Below are 24,072 nucleotides of genomic sequence, written 5' to 3'. Positions count from 1 at the left end.
GGTTTATGTTTATGGTGTCTATTTTTTTTTTTACAAATAATCTCAATTTAAACAGTAACTTGTTCTTTGTCTTTAACTTTTTAAAACCACATATAAACTCAAAAATGTGTCTCAAACTTCCTGTTGACGGTTTATTTAAAAAAAAGACTAACATCTGTTCAGAAAGAAAATGAAAGAAAAACAATGTTTTTATTTTATTTCATTCATTATAATATTATGTAATAGATACATCTTGACAATTTCCTGGCATTTCTGTGTTCTGAATGGTTTTATTTGAGCCAATTACTTTGTTACATCCTGCAGACATCACTTGCAATAAAAAGTGAATATTTGTATATTTAAATAAATAATCAAAAGTAGCTTTAAAATACTAGTTCTCTTTCATGTTAATGGCACTCAAAGCAATGCAACTTATATTTGAAAACATATTTCATTGAGAATTCTTTTCATTGTAAACTGTTCAATATAAGTAACTGGGATACTGCACAACTCTTCACAAAAAAAAACCTTAACACTCTAATAGGCTAATTTTAACATACTCATATTGTTTTTTTGATCATATTCTATTGTAAATTGTTTGTCTTATTGCACTGTGTTTATTGTCATGCACCAATCACCAAGCCAAAGTCCTTGTATATGCAAGGATTCTTGGCAATAAACTGTTTCTGATTTCTGAAAGACACATTGCTGTTTAATTTTTTGATGCGCAATAAATTAGATTTGCAGAAACTGTTTTGATGAGCGGGAAAATGTTTCGTTGTTATTTTGGTGAACTGGCCCTTTAAGATCAGAAGAATTATTGGATGTATAGACAAAATAACTGTGTGGAAAAGGACTTTTATATCATTAGCTTTTAAATATCGCTCTGTCAATCAATACTTTGATACGTCGGTTTTCAGAGCGGTGCCTGAACCCAACACGACCCACCTTCACAGCAGTGTTTGCAGCAGTGAATTGGGTGCTCCGTGTTATTTTGTCTGCTTCTAAAAATATATATAAAAGCATTGTAGGTGTTAATGATGAAAGCGGCCTCTTTAAGCAGATATAGCCGTTAAAAAAGATCTGGCATGTTAGACGTTTGCCTCTCTCTCTGTCTGTCTGTCGCTCAGTCCTCTGGTCCTTGATGTTCGACTCCCAGTGGTCTTCTTCCAGTCAAACCACCAGTGGGGGGATATCACCCGTTTCCTTTACATGTCATGAGCGGAGCGAGGATGCAATTTTTAGTGACAAAGTGTTTTTTCTCCTCTTTTTTTTTAAAGAAAAAGTAGGCCAAGAGCATGAGGATTTTTTAAAAGACAGAGTGACAGAGAGACTCAGAGGAGGAGAGGAAAAACGAGACGTGTAAACAAGTTTCCATCATATTTGTGGGGTTTTGGTTGTTTGTTTGTGGGACAACCATCACTCTTGTTCACGTCGAAAGAAAACAGACAGACGACAAGAGGACAAATTCTTTCTCCTTGTTATTTCTCTCTTGTTCCTTTTCTCTACATATATATATACATCACTCCCTCTGCCCGATTCAGTTTGATCAAATCTAAAGGAATGTTTTTTAAAACGATCAACACTCACAAAACTAAGTTAAGTTGCATGTACAATATGTATTAATGTAAATACAGATACATAAACCACTGATTATTAATTATGGTAAAGTGAGAACATTTAGAACTATGTTGGGTGATAGATTTAAAAAAAGACATTTCTGACACTTTCCTTCAGGCGTCTTATTTCTCTCTGGTGTGTAACTGTCATCAAAGTCACTCGTCTGTCCCGTATCTGTCTAAACTGACACACACAGTTTTTCCCTAAAGTTGAATATTAGCTCTTTGTCAAAAACACAGATGACACTTAGAAAAGTGTAGTTCACCGGGGGAGCAGAAACAAAAAATGGGGGCAATGAAAATGTGTTTTTAATAAAAACTGACTGAGAGAGCGACTGGAAAGACAAGTGAATATCTCTTAAATGTGAAGCAGAAGTACAGGATGACCTCCCACCAGGCGTTTAGAAGATACCATAAGACAATGAAATAAAATCCAAGAGGCTGGTTCGACTTATGGATCCACAAGCTTGAGGATGGGTTAACAAAACATGTGACTTCCGTTACCTGGCTCTAATAGACATCGGTTTCTTTTGACGGTGACAATGTCACTAAACAAAGCGCAATGTGTATTTCCTTGATGTCCAACAGAGGTGTCTCACAACATTTGCAAAGCAGATACATTTTTTTACATTTTAAATCCTGCATTGTTCTTTACTAGCTAGGTGTTTTCTTCTTCACTGCTTCATTTGTTTGTGTCTTACCGCCGCTAGCGTGAAACCAACGGCAGGATGTGGAAGGCGTAGCTCGCGCTCATTCATGCATTCATATACGTAATAAACATAGTTATTTTAACAGAACATATTCTTTTACAAGAAGTTTAGTTTGAATACACAATATTAACCACATTAAGACTAACATCCGTATGTGACGGTTTACGTTGACCACTTAGCTTGATTTACGTAGTACTCGTTTTAACCAAACCACGATCAATTCCTGAACATAACCAGGTAGTTTTGTTGTGTAACCTGAAAAATTTGAAAACTTGTGAAAAGACGCTGTAACCATTGTAAACTGTACATTTCCTGTGACTGTTTATTTTGAAAAGAGATTATGCATAAGACAAGCGTAAGGAGAAATGCCGTCTTGACCAAAATCGATGCTAGAGGGCGATGTTGAGTGTCAAAATGTAAAGCGTAGGGCCACTGATGAAGCTGTCTTGTTTGAAGAGAAGGGAGTGAGAATTGGTTGTCTGTGTGCACATGGCAAACCAACCAAATTGGGACCAACTCGTAAAAACGCTGCTCCATAACACCAGTAATAGTCTAAAACTCCACAGGTTATCTTTAGCCGGTAGTTTTAATGGCCTAAACTGTTCCTTTACTATAAAGGTGGATGATCAGAAAAATGTAAAAAGGCATTAGTTCTAGTTTTGAACGTCAGTGACAAACAACCTTTTTGTTCTTGAGTTGGTAGAAATTGTTGAGAGCTACTACACAAACACAACTACAGCCATAAGGGAAGAGGATTCAAAGTAAATGTTGATTTTTGTCATTTTGATGACAGGCACTGCTGCTCCCAATATGTGACGAAAATATTGTATGCAGAGTGGAACTGAAACTGCAAATAACTTGAGAGCGAGCAAACAGAGAGAGTGAGAAGAAAGAGAGAGAAAGGGAGAGAGGGAAAAAGAAAGACAGGACGGCTGTTGCCAGAGGAGAGGTTTCATGTAAAAACACACACGCCGGCTTTCCTGTCCAATTCGCCAAATTACTGACGACCGACTCCCCCAGAAGAGAAGGAGGGGTGAGATAGATGAAGTGTGTGTGGCGACAAGATCTCTCTGTCAGATACACTCACGCACACATAAACACACACACTCTCAGCCCTCTGAAATATTCACTAGCCTCATGTGGGGAAATCTCCAGGGATTATCCCCAATAACCTGTTTAACTTAATCCTTATCTCACACACATGAATAATAAATCTCTGCCCCCCCACTCTGCGTCTCTCTCCGAGGAGAAGGACTGAGAAGAAACGCCTCTCTCACCTTCCTCTCCATCACCCTCCCTCCCTCTCCCTTTGGTCTTCCTCACACACTCACTCCATCTGCTTCATGAACATGAGCCGGCTGCTTTCTCTGCCTCTCCGAGCGTCTTTGAGCTGTTCTGACATATGCGCTCCCTCTCTCTCTCAGCTTCTCTGCCTCTTTCATTTTTTCAACCTCTATCTCTCTCTCTCTCTCTGTTTTCCCCCATTCCAGGACAGGAAAAGGAGCGGTAGCAGGGTGCACCAGCGGAAACTGACCACAATGACAGAGAGAGGAAGTGGGCAGTGACCTGTGTGAGAGAGGACTGTGGTTTGGACAGCTGTGGTTCAACACTGGATGAGAAAAACCACATCAGAGGTGACAGGAGGAAGAAGAGCAAGAAACCTGTTGGAGGAGAAAAACCTCGACAACCGGGGCGATAAAGACAGTTTTGAGTACAAAACTTTACAATCCGGAGTTGCGTTTGAGAGAAAAACCAACAGAGGAAGAGTGATATCTCAATTACCTCCTCACTGAACTGTCGATTTGTCTTTGGAACTCTGGGATTCATTCTTATTCAAGAGGAATCAACCCATTCTTCATCATCACAGACTTATCTTTTTGTTTTATCCTGAAGAGGATTTGTACAGAAACCTGGTGAAAAACCAAGCCGAGAGAGAGAAATCTCTGCCTGAACAACAGCACCTGCTGCTCTCTTTCAACATCAGGAAAAAACCTGCAGCGCACAAAAAAAAAGGAGAGAGGAGCGCTAGAGCGAGGAAGACACGTAGTGGAGGTGGTTTAACTCCCTGTTGAGCATTCGACCACCTACCAGCCACTAATCTCTACCACAACCTACCACATTAATAAAGTATAACCTCAGTTTGAGCGAGCAGGAGAGCACCTTAAAGGATTTGGGACCAACAGTCTGTGTGGTAAGTTTCCTTTTTTTTTTTCTATCTTGTGAAACACTGATTGTGCAGGTGTGTTATGTGTGATGACAAGTATGTGAGTTGGTGCTGAACTACTGCACGGATAGATACATCCAGAGCTTTACATTCCAGCAAATGAGAGTCTGAATTTGATTGAAAAAGCCGTGTGTAGAGCAGCAAATGTAACCCAGATCCTCAGAAAAACGCTCCAGGCTACTTTCCCAGTCACTCCAGGGTGAAGCGCTCATGAATACGGTACGGAAATAACTTGAAATGATGGTTGTAACCCCTTCAAGGACGGGCTGTCGGCCACATATGTTATGCCAATGATCTCGGACAGCTCGGTGGAGATTTGAATGCTGTAATTGAGCGCTGTTTCCCCCCAGAGGCTGGGACTGTCATTCCTGAAGACAGACGGCTGTGACCATTAAGACCATACCGGATGATCTGGACAGAATAAAATAAAATAAAATAAATCCACCAGGAGTTCTTTAGCTAGAGTTCTGTCAACTTGATGTCATGATGGTGTGGATATATAAAGTATTGATGACGCCATTTGATGTGGCCGAGTGTCATTTTGTCAGCTGAAGACTTGCCTGCTATACATGCAGAATGTCTTTAAGCACATAAAGGGGTGGACAAAAGAATACAAATCTCAATGAAGGATTTTTCTGTCAAGACAAAATGAAGATTTAAGTTAATCAGATCATTTCTGCTGCTGTAGTTGGTGGTGTTATAACATGGCGAGCTGTTTCTATGATCCTGTCCACCCTTGTGTATGTGAGAACAGCTCCTCTGTAAGGATGTTTTCTTTTCATTTCTTCTTCATGGATCTGGATCCATGGCTCAGAGGGACAGAGGCGATTTGATTTGGTTGTTATGTCGAAAGCCTTTGATGCAACTAAACCCAGTGGTCTAATTCCTGGAGAGGGAACTATCAGTGAAAATCCTCTGGGTGCCATCTGGGAGACCTCACCCTCCCACACACACACACACCAGATGCACACATACACACACACAAGATTCATGATTAGAGCCATTCATTCATTCAGATATATGTCAGAGCGGTTGACAGGATGTCCAGCTGTGGCGATGTAACGCAGCTGAAGTTGATGATTGCAACTGAAAGACCCGGTTGGAGCTTTATTTTCAGTGACTGACCTGTATTCTGCACTTTACACAATATACCCCACTTCATTTTGATTTTGAACATGTTTTAAATTTTCATTCAATGTACTTTAATGTTTCCCTGATTGGATGACAGCTTTCAAATGCTGCAAACTGGCCTGATCGGACAGATTTTTTAAATTTTTTCACCACCTGAAGTTGTGATTTGCTGGTTAAACAAATGAGAAATAATCCTTTAACTACTTTAAAAACACTGACTTGATTTATATGATCATTCACTATGGGCTGTTCGGACAGGAAAAAATAATCATATCCCCTCATAGTTTGGCTCCTTCAACATTTTCACTACTCGGAGGTGCCGTGTTGGATATTTGGCCTGCGGCAGAGTCAGGGGGCTGACAGCTGAGCCAAAACCAATGTGGATAACACGCTAGGCTCTAAATTATTTTCAGATGGCTGTTGGTTATTACTGTCAGATTTAAAAGCTGGCCCACATCATTCATAACAGGCCCGTCGTAATGAAATCTGATTCGTCTGATTGTGAAAGAAAATAGAATTAACTGGAAGGCGCTTGAACACCAATCAGAGCATGAATAAACTCTGTGACATGACAGTGTCAGTGAGGACACAGAGTGTGTGTGTGTGTGTTAACATTCACACTTCTTTTTTCATGCACATTTTGATCTATCACATTAGAAAAGCTGTTTGGAAACCAAAGCAAAAAATAGCTCAATTGCGAAACAAAAGTGTTTACGCTCGGTTGAGGTGTTTTTTTGGATTTAAAACTACTTTTCCAAATAAATTCTGACTTAGCAAACATTCATTACACAAGACTGATTAGCTGTTTCTGCTGTTGCGTCTAATAAGATATTCCCATGTTTGAAAGTCTTCTTATCCAGCATGAAACATGGCCAATACTAGCTGACATGAAAGAACTACAAACTTTCCCAATTCAAATAAATTCCCGATGACTACTTTCCATTTATCTCTCATAGATGGTTAGATTGGCCAAGAGATTTGTTTTGTTTTCAGTTTCGCAACTTCTCCTTCTTCTTTTACTCTGTTTACTGGAAGATTACCGCCATGCATAGCCTTTGTGCCAACTTCTGACCAAACTATGCCTTAGCTGAGTTTATTCGCTTTGAGCCAGTTGATGGAAACGTGGCTGATTTGCATTTCTTTGTTTGTTCAAAAGTTTGCTTAAAATTCACTTTCAAAATTCAATACAATGGAAAACTGTCTACAAAAACAAGACTTTGCTCCTCTCGTGCGCAATATAATTAGTCCTGATTCTATATTTTTCATACTACAGTAGAAGGTAAAGGTTCTTCCTCTGGGGAGCATAAGCAAATGTCAGCCTTTTCCATTATGCAGGTGGCAGGTATCTTTAGTGCAAAGAAAACATTTTCATATAAAGGGTGGTGCTAGGGAAAAAGGTCTTGTGATCATCAAAGTCAACATGGTTAATCCTCTGGGGACTATGATTAGCCAGGACAAAATTTCACGCCAATCCAGCCAGTAGGTATCTCTTTTTAAAACTTTCATATCTCAATCCAAGAGTGGCACATGGAGATTCTACTAAATAGAAAAGGTTCATCCTCTGGGGAGCATACATGTAGGACAGCGAATATTCACAGCAAACACACATACATTCCATTATGGAAACTAAATTATGAGGTATTTTGCTCTGAACTCTGGACAGATGACAGACTCACAAACTAACATACCATTCATGCTTTAGACGTATCTAAAAACTAAAAACACTTCATCTTATCAAGTTAAAGGACAGAGGGCTTTTCATTTTACTCCATTTAAGAGTTTTTATTTCTGTGAGTCGACTTACTTACAGCATTTATAGAAGCATCCATAACTTCTTTGCTCTGTCATGGTAAGACAAAGTAACCAATCTTCATTTTCGTCTCCAAAACTCTGATTGACTTATTTCACTAGTTTGAAAAAAAAGGTCTGGAATCAGGCTGAACTCTCTCTACGCTCAAATTCTCATTATTTTGTTGTTGGTTTTTGTTACTGGTGGGAATTAGGTTGATGGGATGTCAGATGATGATATGAACCTCGAATTTGAACGTCATATATTTAAATAATTTAAGAAGAAATTAAATAAATACTCTTTGTGGCATTCAGACAATCACAGATGGCCAAAAAAAAGACCTCCCTTGTCCCCCTCTTAAGATTTCATCATGAAGGACAGAGCTGAGTTGTATTTCTGTGGATGAACTTCGGCGACCCCTTCAGCCACCGCCGGATTTAAGAAGTGTTGTTGACTCGTTTCTACGCTTTAGCCTTTGGTTGAGGGAAACTAGGTCAGACCTGTCTGCCAGTCACAAAACACCCCGGAGAATGACAACTGTATCTCAGCGTCTGTCTGTTTCCTGCTGCTCCGTCACACTCACACACACTCCCTCGCCCGCGGACAATGTACAGATGTAATTACAGATATTTCCTGGGTGTTATTTATTTTTCATACCTCTGAAAGATGCCTTTGATAAATGATGCCGTAAATAACTTTGTATAATCCTGAAGTAAGATTTGCATGCATGACACTTTGCAGTTGAGTTGCATAAATAAAAAAAACAGCTACTAACAACTGTTTGAACAAAAATCTGAACTTTACGCACATCTTCTTGATCATTCTCGAGACTTTACAAGGCACAGTAAAGGATTTTTAAAAGTAAAAAGTTTAATTGCGACTAAAAAAAAGGTGTTAAATTGGTGTGTTTATCCTCCACACCATCTTCTAAGGTGCTAATCCACTTTTAAGGTTAGGAAGAGAGAGTGAGGGAGATGAAAAAGAAAGAGGTGAAGAGGAGAAGGTGAGAAAAGGGAAAAAGGTGGAATGACAGAAATAGACTGTGTGAAAAAAACAAAATGCGTGGAAAGTGGAGAAATTTAAGGAGATATAAACGATTTAAAGAACGAGACAGAAAGAACAAGAGAGACCAGAAGGACGAAATGAGAGACGTGCCGTCAGCGGTTAAATACCAGGAAGGGTGTGACCACTCACTAATCATGACCCCTCATTAACAGACGCTACGGCATTTCCCAGAAGGCATTGTGTTTACACTTCCTGCTTCTGATGAAAGGGAAGGAGTAACAAGCTGCCCACTGAAGAAGGAAAAGCAGTTTTTAAAAAATGACCTTTTAGGGAAAATGCCCCCCAATGGATTTGTCATCACAGAAATAACTGTGTTTGTAGTAGGATGTTGTTGTATAAGTGTGAGTAAGATGTTTTATGTGATAGTCTCCCTGAGTCAAGTGCATGATACCAAAATAGTTTTTCTATTTCATCCCTGGACGGTTAAAACATTATCAATTATTAATCAAACAAAACATAATACAACCGTAGCAGCCTAAAAGTTCTGAGAAATACATTTTATTTTTGTCAACATGATGTTGAATGCTGCTTTCAAATGGGGTCGTGTTCACTGAAGAGTTGATATGAAAGTGACATTTTTCTGAAAGCTATGCGTTTCATGGTTGGTGACGTGTTTGCTGACGTTTTCAGAAATGGCGGAGGACATGGAAGTTCATATTTTTGATTGAAGATAAGATAAGATAGAGTTTTTCTTCATAGCTTTACAATAAGTCAGAAGAAAATGTTGATTTTCCCAACGGACATTTCCTCTGTCTTTTTGTTTTTGTATTTCCTGCAATGTAACCCACTAACTAGTTTGCTAAATTGTTAGCCTTGACGGTAACGTCTGTTTTCATGACTTAACCACTTGAAGGCCAAGAAAATTGTGTACTAGACTCCCCATGTTGCAACCACAAGCTCATGAGTTCCAGTTGAAGGAATCAGGAGACACAATCTCAATTTCTTAGTGCTCAGAAGCAAAATGAAGCTCCGTACAGTTTGTAGTGGAGTTATATGGACTTATGCATTTATACGTCCTGTTGGATTACAACCAACAACAACAAAAGCAATACAACAACAAAACAGTTTTAAAGTTTTCTCTTACCACATCTTTGCTCACGTTTAGTAGAGTAATACAAAGCCAAAAAGCAAGCAACACTTACAGTAAATATGTCAAAAAAGTAAGAAACCTTATAAAACCAACCATCTTAAATAAACTCAACTTCTCTATTTGAGAAAATGGTTCTCATATTTGATTCCTTAAAAAGATCTTCATGCTGAAGTTTACAAGTCAACAGTTAGTCAGTTATGTTTTAGTAAAAGTTAGACAACTATTTATCCACCAACTTAATCTCATATCTACTCGTCATATGTTGAAACTTAATCTTGATGCTGAGGGTTGGTGCAGGGTTAAGGTTTAACTTAAGCCATTTCACATAACGTTGTCAGTAAAACTCACTAGCTTTGGTTTCACACGTGTTAGTTTCAAAAATGTCCTTAGTTTGCTTATAACATGTAAATAAATTGTTTGCCTATAAATCTTTTCAAAGCCAACACAAGTTTCATTTACAACTTTATAATTGGTCTAGAAATCTAGACTACAGATTCTGATTTTTTGACTATCTTTTCCTTGGGAGTCATTTAAGGTCTCCTGTCTTCATGTTTTTGGAAGCCACTGCGTGAAAACATACATGTGCAGCACACACAGGGTGAGATTAGCTTTGTCTATCCAGAACATGTTGAGAGGAAGGATGTGCGTGATGACGCACAGTAAAAAGATTAGCATGGTGAGGAGAAGGATACGGCAGGAAACATGTTTGGTCTTAAACAGCAGCCAAGGGAAATGAAGGTCTTTTAGAAAAATGGACAAAAAGTAAAAGCAGCATGAGAGCTAAACTTAAATTGAATTAAACTTTTCAAAAACACCACATAAAAAGGAGATGTTACAGCTGAATGAGCTCAAATACGTGGCCTACAAAGCTCGTGATAAAAGAAAGAATTGACCTTTAAAGATATTTCCATTGGAGGAAGTATATTCATGGAGACCAAAGACAGTTAACTGTAACATCCAACCAATTTGCCCTTTTCAAGACTATGATGTATCAGTTTTATTTATGTGAGATTTAATATTTTATCCATATGATACAAGTTTAATCAAAGATAAAAGGAGAACCCTATTTTCATTGCCCCTTTCACTCCCTGCATTCTAATTTTCCTGTGATGGTTTAGACTCTTTTTGGTTTTTCCATAAATGTTGGGTTTGTGGGAAGGTTGCCTTATTCTCAGTCATAACTAACACAAATAACTGCTTTGAAAAGAAAGAAAAAAAGACACTTTTTAAGGATTCATATCCACCGTTTAGATGTTCCCTTCAGCATTGACAGTCGTCCAGTCAACAATGTTTTTTTTTACACATTACTGAGGCTCAGAATATCCCATCAATATGGCTGAATGAGAGTTCGCCTAAGGCACCAAAACAACCAACACCAGCGCTGTTTTGAACCAGTGTGTTAGGTCCCTGAAGTGATGTACATGATCGTAGAAAAGATAGATGTGATGACGAGATAGAGACATGCATCCAAATATAAGGAGCTCAGTGCAATCTGATAAATGGCATGAATTCTTCAAGTTAATTCAGTGTACAGAATAAGTAATGCTTTTAAATAATAAAACTCGAAATTGCAGCTGCATATATTTTGGAAAAAAACGGTGTGAGAAGCAAGTGAGATTAAGACATTAGAAGGTTAAATACTTTGTTGTTAAGTTTAGATTCAGTCATTTAATGGCATGACACATAAACTCACAGTTCCATTCAGACGTCCACACTAAATTGCAATAAACAATGCTCTTCTGTTTAATTAATTTAGTCTTGAAAGGAAACCAAACAAAGACAAAACACAAGAGGAAAAATAAAACCCCGACAAAAGGATGTGAACTAAAGGCCAAAAAAACACTGTCGAGTCTTTGTTTGAGCTGATTTGTGGGGAGCCGTGTGAAGAGGTCAGGGGAGGTCAGCAGGATACGAGATTAGGCCATTAGAGGGAGAAGACTTTGTGCCGGTATAATCCCCTCATCATAATCTCTTTTACTCCCTCCCTGCTGCTAATGGCTGGAAGACAATAAGATGCACTAATCTGTCTACGGGGATGGCGCAGCGCTGCGCTGAGATATCTGCTGGAGTGCAGAGCACATATAGCCTAAAATGTTTTGAAGATTATTTCCCTGGCATTTCTGCTTTATTAGATAGTGGGGGGGGGGGGGGGACCAATGGGGGAGACAACATAGCGGACAAGAGTGGGTGAGCTAGTGAGAAGGAATGAGAGGGAAAGCTGGAGTTTACTAGGCTGCTGGTGTTTCTGTGCCTTATGCATTTTTATTTTGGTTAAATTGTGCTAAAATGGCCTGCAGGCACAAACAAGTGATGCAAGGCGGTGAAACGTTTGCTAACTCGTAATCAATCAAAAGCCATTCATCAGATGAGGTGCAAGTTTGGTTTGGATTTTAGAATTGATTTCACCAAATTTAAACTTCAATATGAAGCAGACTCTAGTCAGTTTGAAATATATTTTTGAGCTCGTCCTTGTTGGGTTAAATTAATAAAATTATGATATATATGTTTGTTTATTTGTTCAGGTGTTTGCAAGTATATAAATATTTATTTTCTATTAATGTTTTGTTTGTTAGTCTTGACTTTGCTATGACTTGTTGATATTTTGGAAGCATGCATGTGTTTGCTTTCTCAGCTACTTACATTTTTTTTTATCATATCTAATCGCCCAATTTAATGTTGCGTACAAGAAAAATTCAAAGAGATAGATGACAAAAAAAACTTTCCAAAATTGTGGGGAAAAAAATCAAGTTGAGTAAATTTCGGCTTTGATTTTGTTTGTTAGTCGTTTCGTGGTTCTCCACTTTGGTCCAGACTAAAATATCTCAACTAATGGATGGATTGTCATGACATTCATGTTCTCCAGAGGATGAACCCTAAGGATTTTGTTGATCCCCTGAATTATCCTACAGCGCCACCAGCAGGTTGCTTTGTCTCAGTTGGATGGATCTCCACTGAATTCAATGCAGACAGTCATGTTTTTGTGAACTTCGGCGATCTCCTCCAGTGTCGTCATCGGGCTAAATTTAATTCCTCCAATACTTCAGTTGATCTCTTTTGATTCTTTTCTAACCTCACAGAACCGTTAATGTGGCTGTAGAGTCTTGTCTCTTTATTTCTCTGCATTGCTTTCACACCAAAAATAGCCTCAAAAGAAAGCATTGGTCTATTTAGATGTGGACTTTTTGAAGGTGACAGGACACAAAGCGTTAATTTGAGGGCTTATCTGATGCCAAAACACTGCATATACTAGAAGGATTTTAAAACAAAATCACTAGAAATCGATATATCCTCCATCTCACTGATCTCAAGGTAAACAGTAGAATTCATGTAATGAACTAATCCACCAGGAATGTGTGCTGGCTTTTCGTTTTGGCCAATGCCGTTGCCAGATGACTTTGCATTACATCACAGCAAAAGTTGAGCCAAATTCACATATTTTTTCCGCCAAACAACAGCTTGCATTTGATCTGCCTGAGCCCACTGTGTTGACATCCTTGTCTTAAATGAAAGTGTAAAACTGCCTCCTCATTCTCTTATAATCCTAGATTTATAATATAATCTAATATAAATAATATAATCTAGACCTAGTATCAGCAACAAAGCATTCACTGTGTAACACCCAAACTCTCTTTTTTGCCACAATTTGATGTGCTGTATTAAAAGGGAGCATAATAAAAAACGATCAAAAATTCAAAATGTCAAACAGTCCCTTTATGGTAAATGGCCTTTTCCAATGGCTGATAAAGACGGACATCCTAAGTGGTTTTAATGTCAGCTCCTCTCTCCATCTCCGTCTGTCTGTCTCTTTCTGTTTCTGTCTCTCCCTCATGCTACGCCAGTGGGTCAGGACCTAAAATGGGTCACAGGCCTATGTTTAATAGATCCCAATACGACCACATTAGTGATATGCCTCAGCCCTGGTCCCATGATGGTGGGGCTAAATGTTTCATTTGGGTCCCATGTTGAAAAGGTTTAAGAGCCCTGGTCCTAAATGATAGCTAGACCTCGAGCTCAGCGGCGGCCTGTATGGGGACCGCGAGTCCTCGGCCTTCATTCCGAGTCTCACCCTGGCACAGTGAAGAGGTCTGTCCACAGCTGATAAGTGGTTTTAATGTGATCTCTTCTCCTCTCTCCTCTCACATTTCCTCTGCTTCCATATTCCTCTCTGCATTCTCCCGTCACCCTTATTCCTTCTTTTACCCCTCTCTCTCTGCTCTCTCCTCTTTTTCCCTCAATCCCTCCCTATCACTTTCTGTCCCAGATGATGGCTTGGCTCCAGCTGTGGACTATGGGGCTTATGGCCATTATGTCAGTCTCTCTGGCTGTTGCTGAGGATTCTGGCCTTCAGGCGGTGGAAGGCCACGTTGAGATCGTGAAGAAGGAGACCCATCCTGTCCTGATCAGGCAGAAGAGAGATTGGATCTGGAACTCTCTCTATGTGGAAGAGGAGAAACCTACGCCCATCGCCTACAAGATAGGACAGGTAGGCAGCTTATCCAAAACAACGATCCTCCTTGTGTTTCTGGTATACTTCTGTGTAATCTACTTGGGTATTTTTGTCACCATTTCACCATTCAGTGTAAATGCTGTAGCCAAGAAACTGGGGCATTAACTTGTTGCTAACCAGCTCTTTGATGAATATTTGAACGGTTTTGCTAGAGTACTCAGTTTATTTGTGGGTAATTTGCTGGAAGGTCGTTGATTTGAGTCCTCACTCCAGCTGGGGAAAAACTGAGGGGTGAAAACTAACTAATTTTTTTCCTTTTGCAGCTGAAGTCGAGTCAGAGAGTGGGGGTGAACAGCTTTAAGATAGAAGGTGAAGGAGCAAACACCATCTTCACTGTGGATTCAAAGGGAGACCTGTTCGTCACCAGATCTCTGGACCGAGAGGAGAAGAGCGCGTACCATTTGACGGCCACGATGTACGATGGGAACAACAAGTTGATAGAGGATTCTGGAGACTTTGTTGTCCAGGTGACGGATATCAATGACAACACCCCAGTTTTTCCCAGAACATATAATGGATCCATTCCGGAGAGGTCGACAATAGGTGAGTAGAGTTACTTTAAAAAAAAAAAAAAAAAAAAAAGGCCATAAGTTGGTGATAACAGGTTTAAAAGTTGTTCAGAATTTTTTGTTTTCAACGTTTGATGGAGTAGGGAGATGAGAGACATATTGGCTTTTTGGTTTATTTGTATAACATTATATGTTTAAAATGAGTTTATAGACACACAGCATTAGTGTTTTCCTTCACAGACGACATGGACAAATGTTGGCATTGTACAAACTGCTGTCTAAGAACAAGAATAGCAAGCAAGAAAGTCCTGTTAAGGGAGCGTGGTAGATGGGTTAAAACAAACACAAGACTTTCACCCAGAAGACCAGTGTGTGTCCCGTGTGAAACCAAGTCAACGTTAATTTAATGCTTGTAACAACAATGTATTGAAAAAAACTGTTTAGGACAGTTGCTATTTATTTAACCAAGTAGTTTTGTTGCCTAAACCAACTGAGGCTTATATGAACCAACAAAACAAACACAGGATTTTAACCCAGGACACCGCTGTTAGTGTCCCGTGTGACACCAAAAAACTACACTGACTTTACTCTTGTTACGTAACCATGGAGCACTTGTTACGTAACCAAACCTAAGACAGTCCCCTAAGGGTGGTTGTTGTTTTATTACATTAGTTATGGTTCTTATGTGATCTTTTATAACCTTAACCAAGTAGTTTTGAAGGCGAGACCTAACATCGTTTTAACAACGTTAACCACTTGGCATTTTGCATTTCAACAAGCGCGATACGAACCCTTTATAAAGCATAAATGCCTACATTTCTTTTGCCGACTGGGTGTGAGTTTCCAACCAGTCCAAACCGCATTGCAGACAATGTGCCCACACCATAAGTGAAGCAAATTCTTGCAGGAAAAAAGTTTCTATTGCTGCAAGTATTTGACATTTAACATCCAGTGCTTTAATTTAATTGATTAATTAAAAATAGAATGAACTGTGAAAAGTCTGGGAAAATAATTAAACATAATGTCTACACCTGTCACAATCATTAGCACATCCTGCTGGGAAAAAAGAGGCACATTGGTGACTTAAATAACACAATCTAAGCACATAATCGTGGTGTGTAAATCAGTTCAACAGTGTTCAATACAAGAACATTTGGGTTGGACATTTTTCCGAAAACTGCATGATGCCTAATTGCTGATACCATTTTTCTAACATTTATGTTCTTCATCCAGGAACTAAAGTGGTTGAGGTGAGGGCAACCGATGCGGATGACCCCACCACTGCTAACGGAGAGCTCCGGTACTCTCTGACCTCAGACGGAGACCTTTCTACCTTCGCAATCGACAGCATCACGGGTAGGCTGGCTGTGCTGACGTCCGGCATGATTGTTTCATTCTGCAGCAGCCATGTCTTTATCCTTAACAAGTTAATGAAGGCGGAGGTGCAGGCGATACAAGCTATTTTTACTTGAATATGAGTCAGAGCTGACCTCAAAGATAACACCCTCTACGTCTGTCTGTCTCTCTCACTGTCTCTACGCAGGTGTGATCAGCTGCAAGACAAACACTCTGGACCGAGAAACCAAGAGTCAGTATGTAGTGGTGGTTAGAGCTCAGGACATGAGAGGAATGGCCTCTGGCAGCACATCCACCACCTCTGTCAACATCACCATCACCGACATCAACGACAACATTGCTTCTTTCACCCGAAGTAAGGAATATTTCAGAAGGACAGTTGCACTTTCTGACACAACACTTTGTTCTTGTTTTAAAAAATCAAGGTTATTTATATGAACACATTTAGAGTAGCTATATTCAAATAAATATCGTTTTTTTTCTGTCTGCAGGGATATATGAACTGCAAGTTCCAGAGGACCACAAGTTAAATGAGATGATTGGCACTCTGGAGCTGAACGACAGAGATCAGTTTCAGAACAAAGAGCCCGTCTTCAACCCTCTAACTGAAAAAATGTTTGGCATTGAACTCAGCATCCCCAACAAGGACGCCAACCTCATGCTCAGACAGGTAGGAGGCTCACGTGGCAACGAATGAATAGACAATATCTCAGGGATAAGAGTGTTTTTTTATTATTTATAAATCAGCCATTGCATTCTTTGCTTTCAGTGAATCAACTTTGATAGTCGGAATACTGTTCCATTTTGCTTTTTCACCTTTCACCTTCACTTTTGTGGTCTGTATTTGTGATAGAGTTGAACAGTGGTTCCCACAGCTCTTTCAGATGGGCTCAAGTACCTCTTCACTCTACCTTTTTGAATAGATGTGATGGCTTCATGGCATTGTTATCTCCTTGAGTCGTGTGTGTGCAAGTGTTTGTGAACTGTATCTATCTGTCTGCAGCCAATCTAGCATACTACTGGACCCATCAGCCTGATATTTTCTGTACTCCTATATGACTGTATGCTCAAGGACTTCTCAGGGTTGCGGTGATTCACAATTTTTGAATTTGAACCTAATCTGTTGTAGGCAACATTTTGGCCTTTGTCATGGCTCAAAAACTTACATTCATAGAAAAGTTTAGTCTTAGTATAAACCAGAGCATCTGCAGGTTAATTCCATAACCAATATGTAATGATTCACTAAAGTTAGGCATGATACGCCGTGATTGCTTTACTGTATGGGAGCCGGAAGAAATTCAACTCTTCTTTGTTTGAATGTCGGCCGTTTCTATACATTAGCATTAGCAATTTGTTGTTCTATTTAAACTGTACCCTTTGGCAACTGTAGAAAGTAGAAGCACCCCCCCCAAATAACATATTGGTAGCTCAATTTTTGGGTGTATCTAAATGATGTGAAAGTGGTTTAGGTCATTTTACATGCTCACACTTCCAGCCCACAGAAACGGTGGGTTTGATGTTCATTTTACATTTTATTGTATTTAAGTGGTGCTTTCATTCAGAATGGTAGGAGACAAGCACAAAAACAGATTTACATGAAGGCATCGCCAGCATTATAAACATCCGTGAGCTGAGCATAACAATCAAGACCACAGTGCCCTGACAGCGTTTCCATGACTTCAAGTATGCTAATGTTTCAACGTTGGTGGTTTTGGGTTGAGACTACCTTAAAATTGTCCAACACATGCCAACAAATTACATAAAAATGAAAATTGCTAAGCCAAATGTGAGATTTATTTTTGCAGGACATTGATGCATAACACTAGAATTCAAACCCAACGGTGCTGGCCTCCTCCCGGTGAGGAGAGCTTTTCATGCTTGCAGGAATCCTAGCAGGTTTACTTCACTGGTTTGTGCTCCTCAGATAAAGTATTTGGGACATCAGAGAGCTGAAAATGTATTCTAATGAACTCAGCTCTTCAATAGCTTGGCCTGGAAAAGAATCGCACCACAATCTTCTCTCTGCTTGACTCGCCCCTCAGCTCTGTAGCCCTTCTCATTTTTCTCTCCGGCTGTGTTTACTCGTGCAGAGTAAGCCAGATATCGGCCTCTCTGCGGTTAAGGTCTTATTCTTGTTAAGCTGTTTACACATGCCTTTGATACCCTGCAACTGAGTATTCCTGTTACCATGAATAATCCAGTTAACAGAATATTCCTGCCTACCTGTGGTGTCCCATCCACAGATAAAACATTCCGCCCCCAAAAAAACAACCTTTAGCTGAACAGTAGGCTATTGCTTATAGAGAGGAGAGAAACGATAAGCAGGAATGTGACGGTAAGCAGAGCTTGCTGCCGTATATCTGTTGACATGAAAGAGCATTCGTAACACTGTGCAAGTCCCAGTTTGTGCAGACTTTGAAGAAGTGAAAGGAATAAGGTGTTTTCATGCATGGCAACATGTTTAACATGGAGGGAAAATATGGCACTTTGCTGTGTTTCTTAAATCCGGAGTCTGAGCTTAACCAGGTTGTGACATTTAGAGCCTTTTTACACCTGGCATCGACAGCTGTCCTTGGTGAACAGACGCAGGTGTGAATGCACTGAGGATGAAGATGGGAGGTGCATTTGAGAACATAAAAAAAAAGACAGGGAGCTTGTCTAAAAATAAAGCAAGATATGTGAAAACATACACTTCTGAGGAGGATTCGAAATGTGGAACACATTAACTTCAACTATGGATATTAAGTGTTCACTGAAGTAGTAAGAAATGAAAGTCAAGTCTCAAAAGCATTATGTTGATGAGGGACAGTGATGTTGAGTAAGTTTACTGCATTTTTGAAGAATTTGGGATTGCAAGGTGCATCAGTTGTAGACACTGAAATGAGCCGAGCAGGTTTTCGAAACCTCGGGGGAAACAAATAATCTGCTTTAGATACTGTAACCTACAACCGTTGATAGCATCTGTATAATAATAAAACAATGCTCAGTGTGCATATTTAAGACGAATTGTCTTGGCCCCTTTGACCTTTATGAACTCCTCAGAGTTCATATTTGTCATCAAGAGAACAAAATTATTTGGCCATACAAACAAGGATGAGAAAAGCTCACAATAGGCTGTCTATGCTCAAAATGAAATCAAATCCTGATCTAATAAGTATTTATTTTTCACTTGCTTTGGACTTAATTCTCGCTCACCTCTTTTAGGCTCTGGACTACGAGATAAAGAACAGCTACACTTTCAATGTCCAGGTGCGAGAAAGCCTGAATAACCTGCGTTCACCTGCGGACAACGTGAACAGTGCAGTGACCACAGCACAGGTAAATATCCAACAGGACATGTGGAGCTCCTAAGACATCACCCTGCTTTTGGTCAGGGAGACTTTCAGTCCAACAGTTCTGGTCGATTTTAAATCTTTAATCTTGACCAGACTTGCAAAAATAACAAGCTGTCTTTCGACTGAATGAATGAATTTCACAGGTGAACATCAAAGTGGTGGATGTAGACGAGGCTCCAGTCTTCCCGCAGCTCATCTACAAGTTCACTGTGCCGGAGGAACATTTTGTGAACAACATAGGAACAGTCACAGCCAGAGATCCTGACAAGGCCAACAAGAGCATTCGGTAGGATGAAAAATGAAATTAAGTAATGCAACTAATCATGCATAGTGGCTGTAACATTGATCTATTGCTTTCTCTGGTTAGATACTCCATCTTAGATAAGGACTGTCCTATCGGTATCAACCCGTTAACCGGTCAGCTGTCCACCCTGAGGATGCTGGACAGAGAGATGGAGGCCACACACATGTTTCAAGTTAAAGCACAGGAGGAGCCAAGTGGTGCGTCACACACACACACACACACACACACACACACACACACACACACACACACACACACACACACACACACACACACACACACACGCACACACACAAGAATTGCACAAGTTTATTAATCCTGTTTCTTTTAAACAAAAGAGTCTCTGATTAAAAAATCGAAACCATGTGTTTTCTCCAACAACAGCAATGTGCATAGAGGGAGGGAGTTAGGAAGGCCAAAAAAGACAGTGTGTTCTCTAGCTGTTAAGTGAGCAGCTCCTCTGGATTTATCGAGGGATGGGAGTCTAACGCATTAACAGGGATTTTTTTTTGTAGATTTAACACATTGCCTCAACACCTGGTCGACCCACACGGGGAAGGAGCGAAGTAAGCAGGAAAAATCACATTAGTGGGTCTCTTTGTTCACTTCCCTGCCTGCAAAAACCAAACTATATATTTTTAGACCGGCAGTGAATGAAATCCAGAGATCTATTTTAGAGGCTTGTCACGATGTTTAAGGAACACAATGGTCCCCTGAGCTTGACAAGGTCCTCGATATATATACAGTACATGTACTGTACTAAAGATAGTTTTTCAAAATCTCTGAACAAGAGGCAAGGAAAGAGACCCACACATTTATCAAAAGATGAATACTCAAAAACATCAGTGATGTAAAATAAGTGTAAAAGCTGCTTTAATGTGACAAAAAGAAACAACAACTGCCAAACAAAAAGCTCACAAATAGAAATCCTTTCAGGCACTTGACCTTAATCGGCTCCATCATAGACAGAGACACACACACACACACACACACACACACACACACACACACACACACGCACACACACACGCACACACACACACACACACACACACACACACACACACACACACACACACACACACACCTGATCAGATTCATACTGTCACAGCAGCCTGTTAAGGTAAATGACAAACAAGCTGTGTGCAGTGAGCCATATAAGATTAAAGTAAGGTAAATATGACCTTTGTGAGATGTTTAACTATTTTCCAAAAACAGAAAGAAATTGAGAAAATGCATCAATGAGCAAAAGATAAAAACATGAAGAATTGATTGTTTGGAGTGTAACTGTTTCTCCTGTATGCACACCTGTGTCCTTCACTCTCTGTTTAAACAGGATGATTTATGTTCCCTCCACATAAGCGTTAAATAAGATTACATTACATCATGAGAGTTACATGTAAGGGTTTCTTTTTTATCCTCCAGCATACGTTTGCTCTAACGAAAACCCTGCAGGCAGCTCACAGAGACGTCTGTTTCCATTGTCAGCACACTGTGAGGTAGTTAAGACCAGATGAGTCGGTGCTACAGTACTAAATTACAAAATTAGACACTGCGGCAAACACCTTTCCCTACACGCGTCATGGCCACGATATGATGATGGAAACTTCCTGTCATGATTATCCAGGCCGAAATAGTTCAACAATAGTCATAAAGAAAAATGATAAAAACTCTTAAAATGGCACTAAAACATATTGCAATCAATTAACCTTAAAAAAATTAAAGAAACAAATATATATATAGTGCATCACAGATGATCTTTTTAATAGTGAACCTCCTTTTTAGTGAAAAACAATCTTAAATAAATTAATAATACATCATAAGGTCTCCCTGCATTAATAAATAATTAAATAAATAGGTTATCCCCTTGATGTGTGTGTGTTTTTTAATAACAATCCTTGATAAACTTCAATGTCGTCCCTCACAACACTGCAGAGGATCATGATGCTGCTGTCTCTCTTCTGCAGGTTTGGAGTCTTTTGTGAAGGTCAACATTACCGTTCAGGACATCAACGACAACAAACCTGAACTGACTGTGGATGAGATCTTTGTATGTGAGAACGACCTCACTGACACGGTGAGAAAAAAACAGTATTTACTGCAGGTTTTTCTCTTGATTTGGATACATTTGTATTCAAGAAGAAGACAGATTCAGAAGATATTTACAGTAACTTTATTGGGTTTGGACTTTATGAATACCTGGCCTTGTTTGTTTTCTGTTGTGTTTTGTAAAACAGGGAGTTCAGTGATATCTGTGTCAGACCAAGGCAGCAAAAGAATAGATGTAGAGTACTACAGTCCATGTAGTATTACATTTCTTTTTGTCATTGTACGTTTCTGCAAACCAAGGATACATTGAATGTGGACGTTTTTGCATTTGGTCAGAGCAAGAAATGTAGTATAAAGAGAGGCTGTTATTGAAAGTTACGTGGTTTAATAAAACACCAAGAAAGTCCACTCAGTACAGAAAGGTCAAACAAACACAGGACTTTCACAAAGGAGGCCGCTGTTTGTGTCCTGAATGAAACCAAAAGTAAATTTTGACTTTACACTTTTTACATAATGTTATGTAAGAAAGTCTGCTATATTTTATGACCATAGTTATGTTGTTATGTTAGAATGTTAACACTAACCATGATCTTTGTTCGAACCTTAATCAAGTATTATAAATGTTAACGATAGAACACATAACTCATATTGCATATAGCTGAGTTATATTTTTTAAAACTCTTAATAGAATCTAGAGTCTACATGAAGAAGTTTTAAATCCAGTCCAGCATCGATCCAAACAATGCTTATTTTTTAAATTGCCAATATTTTACACATGATAAATTACCTGGAAATGAGATGTGCGATATATGCTAATAAAGACAATCTTTGAAAGATGGATAAATGTAATAACTCAACGATATGTGAACTGCATTTTTAGTAATTGTGCTAATTTCCCAAACAACATGTGCTGTAGACATTTAGACTGCACTGGGTATAAACAAAGTTTGTGCACAGGATGAATTAATTAGACGTTTTTGTCTCTCCTCAGGTGATCGGAACCTTGCGAGCCACAGATAAAGACGACCAGCCGGCTTCCTTCAGTTTCAGCCTGGCCAGTGAGAGCTCCAACTTCTCCATCAAAGCTCATGGCAGTAAGTCTTTGTGTGCACCGAGCATATATTTACCTTTATCTTCCTTGCTTGTTGCTCTGAACGGCGCTCTCAAGAAGAGCCGGCCCTGGCACTTGTTGCTATGCAACAACTGAAACTCCATTTGAGGCTCAGTGCTTTGTTGCTTAAAGTTGAAATTATTTTAACTTCTCAAAGCATGCTTTGGTTCCCCCAGCCAGACGGGGGATTTAGAGAGCCTGTCTGGGACCATAAGTGCTGTCTAGAATGCACAACAGCAAATATTGAAAATAATGAGAGCAAGTGGCTCGGTGGACCTGAAGATGTATTCTAAACTCATCCCAGCTGAGGATGTTAAAGGAACATGCCACACACAGAGGCACTGTGGTGCTTTCTTCCAATAAAATCATGCAGAGCAGAGGGGAAACTGCACCGACAGTCTTGTGGATGCACATTTTGGTATTTGTTTATTGTTTTAAGAGATTTTGGGCTTTGCAAAAATTGTTCTAAGACATGGCAGAACAGCTTAAATACAAAAGCTGATTGATTAAACATGGTGGCACTGGAAGAAAAGTCACCACAGTCAGTCCTCTTCTGGGCACAGAGGATATCTGTGCCAAGTTTCATGGCAATCTTTCTGAAAAATATGATTATTTCAGTATTGATCACAGCGGTGGACTGACTTTTATTATTTTATATACTGTTGGTGTTTTGAAATAATGGTGGCGAACCTGCATCACATAATGTAGCAGCGTTTTTTAGCGACAAAAATGAACAGCTGTGATTTGGAGACCACGAAAAAACACACACAGGGCAGGTGGGGAAAAGGTAACTGGGTCAAACAAGGTCTTTCATTCAGGAAATCTCTGTGTGAAACTTGAAATCAACGTTGATTTATCTGTCACAGATTTCCGTACTTAAGTTACATAATTTCCTTTATCATTTTTACTAAGCAGTTTTGTTGCCTAAACCTAATAAAGTATTTTGCGATCTTTACCTGAACCTTAACAAGTAATGTTGTTGCAAAAACCTAACTAAGTTGTTTTCTGTGAAGAAGGAAGTTTATTTTGAAAAGACTGTATGCATGTTTCAAGTCTAAACTGACAAGTGCTGCAAGCTTTCGTAGGAAAAAGCACAAAAAATGAGGAACTTTTCTTAAGATACCATACAAACCGTTGTATGGCGATACGTTGATTTACATGTACTTCTGCATATCAGTTGTATTCTACTCTTTGCCGCATTAGCTGTCCCCATCACATTCAACATGAAAAGACAGCTTTCTGTTACCAATAGATTACTCTAAATTCAAAGCAGCATCTACAGTCAGAAGATCTG

The 24,072-nt window shown here is 39.4% G+C and overlaps 1 protein-coding gene across 2 annotated transcripts in view; it reads left to right on the top strand.

The window, feature by feature from the left end:
* The first annotated feature begins 4,060 nt into the window (after positions 1 to 4,060).
* Positions 4,061 to 24,072, top strand: part of cdh5 (cadherin 5) — a 35,825-nt gene continuing 15,813 nt past the window's right edge. For both annotated transcript variants that reach the window (XR_008531259.1, XM_054600446.1), the window contains exons 1-11: positions 4,061 to 4,499; positions 13,869 to 14,090; positions 14,378 to 14,657; positions 15,857 to 15,979; positions 16,167 to 16,334; positions 16,471 to 16,649; positions 19,184 to 19,297; positions 19,458 to 19,600; positions 19,682 to 19,815; positions 21,586 to 21,695; positions 22,659 to 22,761. Coding sequence is in view for 1 of the 2 variants with exons in the window: in XM_054600446.1 (XP_054456421.1) it covers positions 13,869 to 14,090; positions 14,378 to 14,657; positions 15,857 to 15,979; positions 16,167 to 16,334; positions 16,471 to 16,649; positions 19,184 to 19,297; positions 19,458 to 19,600; positions 19,682 to 19,815; positions 21,586 to 21,695; positions 22,659 to 22,761 (1,576 nt within the window). In the remaining variant the exon portion in view is untranslated. The remainder of the gene's footprint in view (positions 4,500 to 13,868; positions 14,091 to 14,377; positions 14,658 to 15,856; positions 15,980 to 16,166; positions 16,335 to 16,470; positions 16,650 to 19,183; positions 19,298 to 19,457; positions 19,601 to 19,681; positions 19,816 to 21,585; positions 21,696 to 22,658; positions 22,762 to 24,072) is intronic.

This window comes from Anoplopoma fimbria, chromosome 6 (assembly GCF_027596085.1).
Source record: "Anoplopoma fimbria isolate UVic2021 breed Golden Eagle Sablefish chromosome 6, Afim_UVic_2022, whole genome shotgun sequence".
Classification (NCBI taxonomy): domain Eukaryota; kingdom Metazoa; phylum Chordata; class Actinopteri; order Perciformes; family Anoplopomatidae; genus Anoplopoma; species Anoplopoma fimbria.
The sequence above is the reverse complement of the archived record's forward strand: the minus strand, read 5'-3'. Positions and strand labels throughout refer to the sequence as shown.